Source organism: Trichomycterus rosablanca, chromosome 9 (genome assembly GCF_030014385.1).
Source record: "Trichomycterus rosablanca isolate fTriRos1 chromosome 9, fTriRos1.hap1, whole genome shotgun sequence".
In the NCBI taxonomy this organism is placed as follows: Eukaryota; Metazoa; Chordata; class Actinopteri; order Siluriformes; family Trichomycteridae; genus Trichomycterus; species Trichomycterus rosablanca.
The window spans coordinates 39,684,510-39,697,733 of NC_085996.1; the positions used below are offsets into that span (position 1 = coordinate 39,684,510).

General features: G+C 43.9%; 1 protein-coding gene across 2 annotated transcripts; it reads left to right on the forward strand.

The window, feature by feature from the left end:
• Window positions 1-327: 327 nt before the first annotated feature.
• vgll2a (vestigial-like family member 2a) lies at window positions 328-12,271 on the forward strand. 2 transcript variants are annotated; one of them, XM_063001482.1, is made up of 4 exons: window positions 328-1,223; window positions 6,466-6,751; window positions 8,643-9,116; window positions 11,242-12,271. In XM_063001482.1, exons 1-4 carry the CDS (start codon window positions 1,122-1,124, stop codon window positions 11,283-11,285), a joined length of 906 nt encoding a protein of 301 aa, XP_062857552.1. In that variant the 5' UTR covers window positions 328-1,121; the 3' UTR covers window positions 11,286-12,271. The 2 variants fall into 2 exon arrangements, with proteins under 2 accessions (XP_062857552.1, XP_062857553.1); XM_063001483.1 differs by having other exon boundaries at window positions 11,426-12,271.
• The last annotated feature ends 953 nt before the right edge of the window (window positions 12,272-13,224 follow it).

Consider the following 13,224-nt stretch of genomic DNA (forward strand, 5'->3'; position numbering starts at 1 on the left):
ACACTCTCTCTCTCTCTCTCTCTCTCTCTCTCTCTCACACACACACACACACACACACACACACACTCACGCACACACACACACACACACACTCAGGACAGTAACACGCATTTACGCACAGACACACTCAGGCCCGCACACACTGACTGTTCCAGTGATGAGTGAACACACACTTGCGCACTGATTCACACACTCAGGACCATTACAGAGAGCACACACACACACACACACACGCACGCACGCACGCACGCACGCACGCACACACACACACACACACTCGGGACAGTTACGGAGAGCAGTGAACAGACACTTGCGCAAAGACTCACACAGGAGCTCATACACTCAGGGCCACAGAAGAGAGCAGAGAGCACACACTTGCACACACACACACACACACACACACTCCGAACAGTTACAGAGCGCAGTGAACACACACACGCACTTGCGCGCACACGCACACCCACACAAACTCCGAATAGTTACAGCGAGCAGTAAGCACGCATTTTTGCACATACCCATAAGACACACACAGACACACTAACACGCACACACACACACACACACACACACACACAAACACACACAGACACACTCAACTCAAACTCAAAAGAAGCTTTATTGGCATGACAAATAAGGACATTCGTATTGCCAAAGCAAGACACACACTTAGAACAGTTTCATTTCATTTCATCTGGAGCAGTTACAGGGAGCAGTAAGCACGCACTTGCGCACAGACTCACACACAAAGACACACACACACACTCAGGACAGTTACAGCGAGCAGTGAGTACGCACTTGCGCGCGCGCACACACACACACACACACTCGGGACACTCACGGAGAGCAGGGAGCTCGCACAGACCGACAAGGCGCACACACACTCCGGACACTTACAGAGAATAGTAAGAACACACTTGCGCACACACACGCTCAGGACACTCACGGGGAGCAGTGAGCACAGACTCCCGCACAGACTCACCCACGCGCCCCACGGACCCGGACTTCATTACTTCGTTACAGTTTCCCGTTGGTCTGCAGTTCGCACTTCAGTTCTCTCCAATGAAGCTTTCCTGCCTGATCCTGAACTCCTCTAGCTGATTTACTGGCTTGTTTATTCCGCCATGAGCTGCTTGGATGTCATGTACCAAGTTTACGCACCGCCTCAGCCTTACTTCACCCCGACTTACAGCCCGTATCACCACCATCATCATCCTCATCACCAGGTACGTTCTTACACCAGCACACCAGCTCTGATAAAACAAAACTAAAACAACCAGAAAACTAGAACTGAGTAGTCTGGGATTAAACACACTTTCTTTCCATCGTGGGGGGTAATACTTGTGTGTTCTTTTTATGGTACAGGGAAACGCAGAGATTTAATATTATTATTATTTTTATTTAATAATTTTTAATAAAACGTATTAACCTTTTAATTCTCAGTACAGAGGGAAATATTTCTGGTGATCCATGTTAAGCACATACTGAAAATCCAGCCTTTGATTAACACATGATATTTTATATTATTATATATATTATATACTGTGATTTTAAAGCAAAAAAGCGTGCATGGGATTTATGATTTATTGGGACGATCACTTATTTTTCTAATTAATGACTTTTATAATGACTTTTTGATATTTTTATTAGTTAAAACATAAAAGAAACCAAGGTAATCATGTAAACATATATACTATATGTTTACTCATATATATGAAGTAAATTATTTAGTATTTATCAGGGAATTGGGTGCAATGTTAAACGATTTAAGTGACAATTAATATGTTTCCAAACTGTAATAAGAGATAAGTGTCTCTTATTTGACGTTTATATTTATTATATAGAATTATATAGGGCATGAGCTACAGGGCAAATTAATTCAAGCACATTCAATTAATATTTATATACAATTTTTATGCTTGTGGCCACTTAAACCCCATAAATCCCCTCAGCGTCATAAATATACCTCATATACCTAATATTAAGGTGAACTCTTTATATTATTACTCTTATTTTATTACTGTTTTACACTCCTTTCTGTAGTGGGGAAACACTGGACATCCAGTTTCCTTTAAATGGACTAATAACAGAAGTGGACGTTAGTGCGTTAGGTGCTGTTCCAAAATCTAAGTCTTCAACTGCGCTGGTGTTTAAATAAAATAAAAGTAATCAAGGTTTCTGATGCCTGTACATCACATTCAGTCTCATACGGTTCAACTCTATTATCAAGTTTTATTTAATTATTTTAGGTCAATTTATAAAATAAAACAATGGAAAGCTATTTTAATACTTATGGAAACGTAGATGAAATGATCAGGTTCATTGCACAAATCAGCCTGATCTTATTCTACACAGGAGCAGCACTGGAAAACATTCCTGCACATTTAGAATTAATTTTAAATAGTGTTTTAAAGTCCCACATTTCGAATCTAATATTAACTGACAGAATCAGACAGACGCCCCTGATTCCATCATACAACAAGTTTCCATTCTTTTCTTACTTTTCCCAGTATGTGGAAACTTGTTTGGGAAACGATTGTTCCTAAACACACTTGTGCACATATACAGTGTATCACAAAAGTGAGTACACCCCTCACATTTCTGCAGATATTTAAGTATATCTTTTCATGGGACAACACTGACAAAATGACACTTTGACACAATGAAAAGTAGTCTGTGTGCAGCTTATATAACAGTGTAAATTTATTCTTCCCTCAAAATAACTCAATATACAGCCATTAATGTCTAAACCACCGGCAACAAAAGTGAGTACACCCCTAAGAGACTACACCGCTAAATGTCCAAATTGAGCACTGCTTGTCATTTTCCCTCCAAAATGTCATGTGATTTGTTAGTGTTACTAGGTCTCAGGTGTGCGTAGGGAGCAGGTGTGTTCAATTTAGTAGTACAGCTCTCACACTCTCTCATACTGGTCACTGAAAGTTCCAACATGGCACCTCATGGCAAAGAACTCTCTGAGGATCTTAAAAGACGAATTGTTGCACTACATGAAGATGGCCAAGGCTACAAGAAGATTGCCAACACCCTGAAACTGAGCTGCAGCACAGTGGCTAAGATCATCCAGCATTTTAAAAGAGCAGGGTCCACTCAGAACAGACCTCGCGTTGGTCGTCCAAAGAAGCTGAGTGCACGTGCTCAGCGTCACATCCAACTGCTGTTTTTGAAAGATAGGCGCAGGAGTGCTGTCAGCATTGCTGCAGAGATTGAAAAGGTGAGGGGTCAGCCTGTCAGTGCTCAGACCATACGCCGCACACTACATCAAATTGGTCTGCATGGCTGTCACCCCAGAAGGAAGCCTCTTCTGAAGTCTCTACACAAGAAAGCCCGCAAACAGTTTGCTGAAGACATGTCAACAAAGGACATGGATTACTGGAACCATGTCCTATGGTCTGATGAGACCAAGATTAATTTGTTTGGTTCAGATGGTCTCAAGCATGTGTGGCGGCAATCAGGTGAGGAGTACAAAGATAAGTGTGTCATGCCTACAGTCAAGCATGGTGGTGGGAATGCCATGGTCTGGGGCTGCATGAGTGCGGCAGGTGTTGGGGAGTTACATTTCATTGAGGGACACATGAACTCCATTATGTACTGTGAAATACTAAGCAGAGCATGATCCCCTCCCTCCGGAAACTGGGTCGCAGGGCAGTGTTCCAGCATGATAATGACCCCAAACACACCTCTAAGACGACCACTGCTTTATTGAAGAGGCTGAGGGTAAAGGTGATGGACTGGCCAAGCATGTCTCCAGACCTAAACCCAATAGAACATCTTTGGGGCATCCTCAAGTGGAAGGTGGAGGAGCGCAAAGTCTCGAATATCCGCCAGCTCCGTGATGTCGTCATGGAGGAGTGGAAAAGCATTCCAGTGGCAACCTGTGAAGCTCTGGTAAACTCCATGCCCAGGAGAGTTAAGGCACTTCTGTGAAATAATGGTGGCCACACAAAATATTGACACTTCAGGAACTTTCACTAAGGGGTGTACTCACTTTTGTTGCCGGTGGTTTAGACATTAATGGCTGTATATTGAGTTATTTTGAGGGAAGAATAAATTTACACTGTTATATAAGCTGCACACAGACTACTTTTCATTGTGTCAAAGTGTCATTTTGTCAGTGTTGTCCCATGAAAAGTTATACTTAAATATCTGCAGAAATGTGAGGGGTGTACTCACTTTTGTGATACACTGTACATATTTAAAAATTAATACATTTAAAATCATGAGGCATCATATCACTCCTCATAGTTCTGTTATAATGTTTTGTATTTATAAATAACTGTAAAAAGTTGTAGTTGTAGTAGTTGTACTGTAAAAAAGTAAAAATAGACTTTTATAATGTGTAAAATATTCCAAGGGAACACATAACACGCTAAAACTTAATTATTAATTATATGTTATAGGTTAATTATTAAGTATGTGTGTACATGTACAGATATATACACCATAATTAGAATAAAATCATTGTAAATTGAACATACAAATATTGCATTGATTAGGGTACACAGGGCACAACACATTCACTTATTCACACATTCATTAATTTACTCAGTCAGTAACATCTGAGGGCAATTTAGAGCAGCATGGAAACCGGATTACCTGTAGGAAACACACACACATGGACTGACACCACCGGCTTTGCCACCACGCCACCTCGGCCAAGAATATAAGAATGATGATGATGTGGTTGTTTACCAGGGCGAGTTTATCTCACACAGAGCTAAGAATTAAAGTTTAAAAAGATTAAAAGAGAAATATAAATATTTTATAAATATCACATTTTTTAATAATTGAGGAAATATTAAGGAAAGTCATTAGTTGGTGATCTGCAGACCACACACACACACACATATATGTTTATATATTTATATAAAATTAATAACTGCTAAATCTGACTACTAATTTCTAATCTTAAATAATTGTGATGAGCTAAAATTATTTTTTATTATTATTTTAATATAATGACAGACCTTCTTCTTATCAGACTGAAGTAAAGTTGACATGCAGGGCGCCACTGTAAACAAGAAGCTGTTCTTAATGACTTGCCTGGTTAAATACAAGTTAAATAAAATAAAATAAAATAAAAATGATTAAATATAAGCGTTAATTACACATTAAAAATGCTTTTAAGCTTGTATTTCGGTGCACTTTTATTCTAATTATGATTAGATTCATTAGAGCTCCAGTGAATGAGTTTTTATGTGTACTGTAAAATAAATTCTCATCGGTCGGGGTCACTGAACTTCATGGTGCCTTCGGTGGGCTTTAAAGCTTTGGCACTTTCTTTAGAGTTCTCAGAGCAAACACACACACACACACACACATGTGTTTGAACCCAGAGCTGATTTTCATATTTAAAATACTGAGAAATGATCTCAGCATGGTGAATAACGTCTGATTATAATTAAATATAATATAATAATAATGTAACACTGATTTATCAGGACTTGCATATTGGTTTTAAAATTATGCTTTAATTTTATTTGTATTTTTTAAGCTAGATATCATAATAATACGTTTATATTTAGGTGTTCAGGTGTTAGGTGTTATATTTAGGTGTATCCAGAACGACTTACAATTATGACCGAATACAATCTGAGCAATTTAGGGTTAAGGGCCTCGCTCAGGGGCCCAACAGTGGCAGGTAAGCAGATGTGGGGATTGAACCAGCAATCTTCTGATTAGGTACCGCTGCTGAAATGTTAAAAATGCATCTTAATGTGGTACGTCTTTTGTTTCCCAGTATATGTAATATTGTTCCAGTCTTAATTCCCTGTCGTATTATAAAAGTGTGGTCAAAAGTATTGGGACGCCTGACCGTGAGCTCGTCGGACGTCCCATTTCAAATAGAGTGACCTAGAACAAAAGCTGCTCTTCTGAGAAGCTTCTTACAAGCCTTGAGTGTGTCTGTGTGTGGGAATTTGTGCCCATTCAGTGGTACAAAAGAGCATTTGTATGTCAGGGCCTTCCCTAAACTGTTGCTGCAAACTTGGAAGCATTTAATTTTCTTCCTTCCTATAGTTGATTTATTACACCTTTTATCCAAAGCATCCTTCAGTACAGTGACAGTATACAGTCTAAGCAATTGAGGGTTAAGGGCCTTGATCAAGGGCCCAACAACCTGGTGGCAACCTGGCAGTGGTGGGGCTTGATTCAGTGACCTTTTGATTACTAGTCCAGTACCTTAACCACAGGCTACAAGGTTGATTATTAAGGCTGAAACACCTTCATTTAAAATTTAGAAGAGGCGTCCCAATACTTTTGTCAGGGCAGTTGTAGCCTAGCGGTACTGGACCAGTAATCAAAAGGTCGCTAATTCAAGTTCCACCACTGCCAAGTTGGGCCCTTGAGCAAGGCCCTTAACCCTCAATGCTTACACATTACACTCTCACAGTACTGTAAGTCGTTTTGGGCGTCACTTATCAGTGATTAATTGTGGACACGTGGTTTCAGAAACTGGCGTTCTACTCCAAAATGCAAGAGGAACCAGCGAGCGGAGGGAATTCCTTCTCCAACATTTCGGCCGCCACGATAAAGGAGGAGGAATGCACGCCACAGAAGGAGCAGCCGCCCGAGGCTGAGTACATCAACTCCCGGTGCGTCCTCTTCACCTACTTCCAGGGAGACATCAGCTCGGTGGTGGACGAACACTTCAGTCGAGCTCTGAGCCAAACCGGCAGCTACGGTCCCGGATCTGCCGGCGGTAATAAGACCACGCGGGTCTCTTCATCCTGGAAAGGTGGGTTCATCACCTGCTCAGAGGATTTAGAGCAAATCATATGTTCCTGGCAACCAGTGCTCCCAGTACAGGTTAAAATAGAATGCAGATCATTTTAAAACATTAAAACTGCAACGGGGTTCCCAGGTGGCGGATTCTGAACACCCCGGTTCGAATCTCGGCTCTGCTGGGTGCCATCTAGCGGGCACAATCGGCAGTGCAGACAGTGCAGTGGACAAATTTGGCCACCGTGTCTGCTGGGTGGGAAAAGGCCGGATAAACCTCATTTGCGAATCCTCCAAAGCACAGGCGAAAAAGAAGGGGTCGAGGGACTGCGCACGTGTCGGAGGGGGTGTGGGGCAGGTAAATATACCCTCCTCAATTTCAATCAGTAATCCCCAGCAGCAGAAGACTAATTTGTTACCCTAAATCGAGAGAAAATGCTTAAATAAAAGGAAAAAAACTGTAACAGGTGAGTCGGACATCCCTGTTAAATCGCGAGACGAAGCCCCGTACCTGCAAGAATTAAAAGCAACCCAGGTGCAAAAGGTTTAAATGAGATAGAACTAACAAAAAAAGGGATAAGTGCAAATAAATCAAGTGGACAAAATAACAGAAATGGAGTAACAAACGAAAGACACAAAAACATCTGCAGCTCACAATAGAGAAAGTGGACAGAACAGGGGCAGCGCAGAATTAAGAACTGGTTCTCAGTTCTTGGAACTCTCTACCAAAAGATCTGGAATTGGAATTTACACTCGTGGATTTAAGAATTTAATCACTTAAGTACGAGGTTAAGTACTTAGCAATATAAAGGTTTTGGAAAACGCTCCCCTTATCAGTAGTCTGTTACACCCTCGAATTAGGGACTGGGCACGTGTCAGAGGGGGCGTGGGGCAGGTAAATATTCCCTCCTCTACAGCAATCGTAATCCTCAGCAGCGGAAGATTAATTGGCTACGCTAAATCGGGAGAAAAAGGGAGAAAATGCTTAAAAAATAGAACAAAAATAAAAACTGTAACAGGCAGGTCGGACGTCCTTTTTAAATCGCAAGAAGTACCTGCAAGAATTAAAAGCAACTCAAGTGCAAAAGCTTTAAATGAGATAGAACTAACAAAAAAAAGTGGACAAAATAACAGCGCACAACGGAGAAAGTGGACAGAACAGGGACAGCGCAGAATTAAGAACTGGTTCTCGGTCTCGGAAAAAAGGAAAAACAGGGAAGCTTCATGGCACGAGCAGCACCCCTACAGCATGCTTTTCTCTGAAGCTATGATTTGGGGGCTGGGTCCATTCTGGAAAAGGGACGTCACGCCACCAGGGCGGTTCCATCGTGAGGCCCAAAACGCTGCCACACACGGAGAGGTCTCAGTAAGCTAAAGAACGCTGGCATTGCACACCAGACTGTTTTTGTTCATTTTTTTAATACATCCCTGGCTATAAAACACGCCCATAGCCCACCAGTGCCAACTTCTCATACTCGCAAGTTTATCTAAAATCTTGGGCGCCTATACGGACCACGACCGGCTCATCCAAGGGTGGGAGGGAAGTTCCACAGGGGCCACAGGCAAACGGCTCGTCCGAGGGTGGCAGGGAAGGTCGGAGGGGATTCCTCATAACTGCTGTGATTCTGACCTCTGCTGGCTGATCGATGTCGCTGCACTACACAGAGACGGGGATAACGGAGATCGGTGCGTGACTCTCTGTGCGCGATACGGATCTACATATGGACCCTATATGATAAAAAGGGGGGCGTGTGTTAGTCATGGCCCTCCTCGGACAGGTGTGGAGGTCTGCAGCAGTAAAAGGAAGCGTTATGCGATTGATAGGTGATTGGACATGACTAAATTTAGAGCTGATGTGTTTACATCCTGTGAGTCTGAACTTCCCTCTGTGTGTGTTTATGTTTTAGATGGATCATTCCCCATGAGCCAGCGCAGCTTCCCTCCCTCGTTCTGGAACAGCGCGTACCAGTCGTCGGTCGCGGTGTCCCTGAGCGGCGCTCTGGGCGCGTCCCACACCGACCTGCCCTTCCCCGCCGACCCGTACTCCAGCGCCTCGTTACACGGCCACCTCCACCAGGCCGCGCCGGAGTCCTGGCACGCCACGCACCACCACCATCACGCGTACCCGCTCGGAGGGGCCATCGGCGCCCAGGGCTCGGCGTATTCCCGCGCCTCCATGCACGACGTGTACGGGACGCACTTCGATCCGCGCTACGGTTCTCTCCTGGTGCCCTCGGTACGACCACACAGACTGGCGCCCGCCACGGTGCCCGCTCCGGGACCCTCGCCCTGCGATATCGGCAAGAGCGAGCCGGCCAGCTCGGCGTGGACCGGGACGTTCAGCGGGACGGGGTCCGATATGGCGCTGAACGTGGACGCAGGTGAGAAACGAGACACGTTTCACCTTTAGGTTTGCAAATTTTTTTGGCAGCACTGCTGTATCTGATCCACTCATACCAGCACAACACACACTAACACACCACCACCATGTCAGTGTCACTGCAGTGCTGAGAATCATCCACCACCTAAATAATACCTGCTCTGTGGTGGTCCTGTGGGGGTCCTGACCACTGAAGAACAGCATGAAAGGAGCTAACAAAGCATGTAGAGAAACAGATGGACTACAGTCAGTAATTGTAGAACTACAAAGTGCTTCTATATGGTAAATAAAGCTGATGAAATGGACAGTGAGTGTAGAAACAAGGAGGTGGTTTTAATGTCATGGCGGATAGGTGTATGTACAGTGTATCACAAAAGTAAGTACACCCCTCACATTTCTGCAAATATTTCATTATATCTTTTCATGGGACAACACTATAGACATGAAACTTGGATATAACTTAGAGTAGTCAGTGTACAGCTTGTATAGCAGTGTAGATTTACTGTCTTCTGAAAATAACTCAACACACAGCCATTAATGTCTAAATAGCTGCAACATAAGTGAGTACACCCCACAGTGAACATGTCCAAATTGTGCCCAAATGTGTCGTTGTCCCTCCCTGGTGTCATGTGTCAAGGTCCCAGGTGTAAATGGGGAGCAGGGCTGTTAAATTTGGTGTTTTGGGTACAATTCTCTCATACTGGCCACTGGATATTCAACATGGCACCTCATGGCAAAGAACTCTCTGAGGATGTGAGAAATAGAATTGTTGCTCTCCACAAAGATGGCCTGGGCTATAAGAAGATTGCTAACACCCTGAAACTGAGCTACAGCATGGTGGCCAAGGTCATACAGCGGTTTTCCAGGACAGGTTCCACTCGGAACAGGCTTCACCAGGGTCGACCAAAGAAGTCGAGTCCACGTGTTCGGCGTCATATCCAGAGGATGGCTTTAAAAAATAGACACATGAGTGCTGCCAGCATTGCTGCAGAGGTTGAAGACGTGGGAGGTCAGCCTGTCAGTGCTCAGACCATACGCCGCTCACTGCATCGACTCGGTCTGCATGGTCGTCATCCCAGAAGGAAGCTGACGCACAAGAAAGCCCGCAAACAGTTTGCTGAAGACAAGCAGTCCAAGAACATGGATTACTGGAACGCCCTGTGGTCTGACGAGACCAAGAAAAACTTGTTTGGCTCAGATGGTGTCCAGCATGTGTGGCGGCGCCCTGGTGAGAAGTACCAAGACAACTGTATCTTGCCTACAGTCAAGCATGGTGGTGGTAGCATCATGGTCTTGGGCTGCATGAGTGTTGCTGGCACTGGGGAGCTGCAGTTCATTGAGGGAAACATGAATTCCAACATGTACTGTGACATTCTGAAACAGAGCATGATCCCCTCCCTTCGAAAACTGGGCCTCATGGCAGTTTTCCAACAGGATAACGACCCCAAACACAACCTCCAAGATGACAACTGCCTTGCTGAGGAAGCTGAAGGTAAAGGTGATGGACTAAACCCAATTGAGCACCTGTGGCGCATCCTCAAGTGGAAGGTGGAGGAGTTCAAGGTGTCTAACATCCACCAGCTCCGTGATGTCATCATGGAGGAGTGGAAGAGGATTCCAGTAGCAACCTGTGCAGCTCTGGTGAATTCCATGCCCAGGAGGGTTAAGGCAGTGCTGGATAATAATGGTGGTCACACAAAATATTGACACTTTGGGCACAATTTGGACATGTTCACTGTGGGGTGTACTCACTTATGTTGCAGCTATTTAGACATTAATGGCTGTGTGTTGAGTTATTTTCAGAAGACAGTAAATCTACACTGCTATACAAGCTGTACACTGACTACTCTAAGTTATATCCAAGTTTCATGTCTATAGTGTTGTCCCATGAAAAGATATAATAAAATATTTGCAGAAATGTGAGGGGTGTACTCACTTTTGTGATACACTGTATACTCCAGTGCAAAGATGATGATTATTAAATGTAAATATTGATTAAGCAGATTGCAGCTATTTGTTTCTTCGTGCTTTGACACTTTCCTGCGTCTGGGCTTCTCTTGCTGTTTATTTTTCCGCGTCCTTACCTCCTATTTCCCTCCGTTCTTCCCTCTCTATCTTTCTCTCAGGTCTGCAGAACCAGGATAAAAGCAAGGACTTATACTGGTTTTAATGGCCCGCTTACCTGCCTACCTACCTACCCGCCCGCCTGCCTGTCCCTTCACTTCAGTTTTTTTGTAACTCTGTGCCTTATAGGCGAGCGAGCACGGGCGATCTTTTTTTTCCTGTAACAGATTCTGATTTCACTTGCAGCTCGGCGCACTTGGAGCATCCTGAGTTAAAACCGCCGCGCCTCGCCAGGCCAGGCCGGGACGCTAACTGAGAGGACAGGCCGGCGACCGGAGGAACAGCTTTCCAGAAATACGCCGTGACCCGCAGCTGTTCCGGCTCTCGGCCTCCTCACGCGCCCGAATATAAAGAATACAAATATAAAAAGGGACGAGAAATTCATTCTGGAATGGAGAAAATAAACGGACGTCGACCTTCACGTGGGGACCACGTGCGACGGCGAAGGACGGGGTCTTAAGGCCGCTCTTTTTATCAGAAACGAGAGACTGGGACGAGCGGGCGAGAGCGGAGCATTCCCTATCGTGACAGAGGAGACCGGAGGCTATTTGAAGCCACTCGACTCGATCTGTATTGCTCTCGACAGCTGACATTGACAACTGTTTGGAATACAGCTCACACGCACAATTGCACACTTGTCGTACCGGATTCGCAAATCAAGGGCTCTGGATTTTATAAACAGAGCTTTTTAAAAATAAAAAGTACTTGTACGGAAACAACTGTTTCCTAGATTTAGATTTACGGGGGGACGGAGTGAGGACGTGCCAGCAGACAGAAGTACGTTTGTGTATATATGACATGGACATGTCTGAATGTGACTGGTTGTTATGGACGTAAACGCACTGCCATAAAGGTCACGATGTTTATTCTGTTTGGCGTTTGGTTCAGCGTGCTCCGCTCCCGGTGGTGTATTCATGAAATTAATATATTGCTTATTTGTGAGGTATTTTTCTTCATCCTGTTTATCTGTGCTTGTCTCTCTTCATCCTACGAGTGGAAGCGTGTAAATAAACTGTGATTACGTGCCACATGTTCCTGCTTTTCGGTCTTGTTAATGTAGCTTGTTATACATTATTATTCTAAAATAATAATGGGAAACACCCCGGACGGGTCGCCAGTCCATCACAGGTTGCATACACACACTATATGATACACACATCATAAAATTTGTCAATTTATTTATATATAAATGTATAAATTCTCCCCTTTGTTAGTTTTCAAGAAAATGGCATGAAATGGGTTGTAGTTTGTCTTCCGACTTCACTCGCAAAATCCGCGATGGTACTGAAGCTCCCAGCGACAGCTGTCAATCAAAACGGGATTCAGCCTTTCGACTGATCCTCCAATCATCTTGCAGAAGCTTAGCGTCCAGACCCGCCCACAGCCCCATTCACCCCCAGAGACGCTCAGCGTCCGCCCATGCAGCCCCATAGAAGTGAAGAGATGCTCAGCTTCTGCGGGTAAATGCATTGACGCTCTGGGAACGTATGAGTTAAGTTAACAAAATCGAGTCGATTTGTGATAAGTAGCTGATTCTGAACGAACTCGTCTTCGAGATGAACGTGTTCTAACGCATTTGTAGTCAATGAAATGTTAACACAACTGTACATATTTGACCATTTAATTTTTGACATTTTAGGGGAAGCTGAGCTTCCCTTGCAGTCTTACAGAAATCGCCACTGATCAGGTCGTGTTTATATCTGTCGGTTCCCTTGGTCCAGACCAAACAAGAAGGTAGAATACCTTTATTTGTCATATATACAGTGTATCACAAAAGTGAGTACACCCCTCACATTTCTGCAGATATTTAAGTATATCTTTTCATGGGACAACACTGACAAAATGACACTTTGACACAATGAAAAGTAGTCTGTGTGCAGCTTATATAACAGTGTAAATTTATTCTTCCCTCAAAATAACTCAATATACAGCCATTAATGTCTAAACCACCGGCAACAAAAGTGAGTACACCCCTAAGAGACTAC

Bases quoted from the DNA above. Each gene is read 5' to 3' on its own strand.
- vgll2a (XM_063001482.1), top strand. From the start codon at position 1,122: ATGAGCTGCTTGGATGTCATGTACCAAGTTTACGCACCGCCTCAGCCT. The intron at 1,224-6,465 runs GTACGTTCTTAC...ACGTGGTTTCAG, and splicing joins ATCATCATCCTCATCACCAG to AAACTGGCGTTCTACTCCAA. The intron at 6,752-8,642 runs GTGGGTTCATCA...TTTATGTTTTAG, and splicing joins GGTCTCTTCATCCTGGAAAG to ATGGATCATTCCCCATGAGC.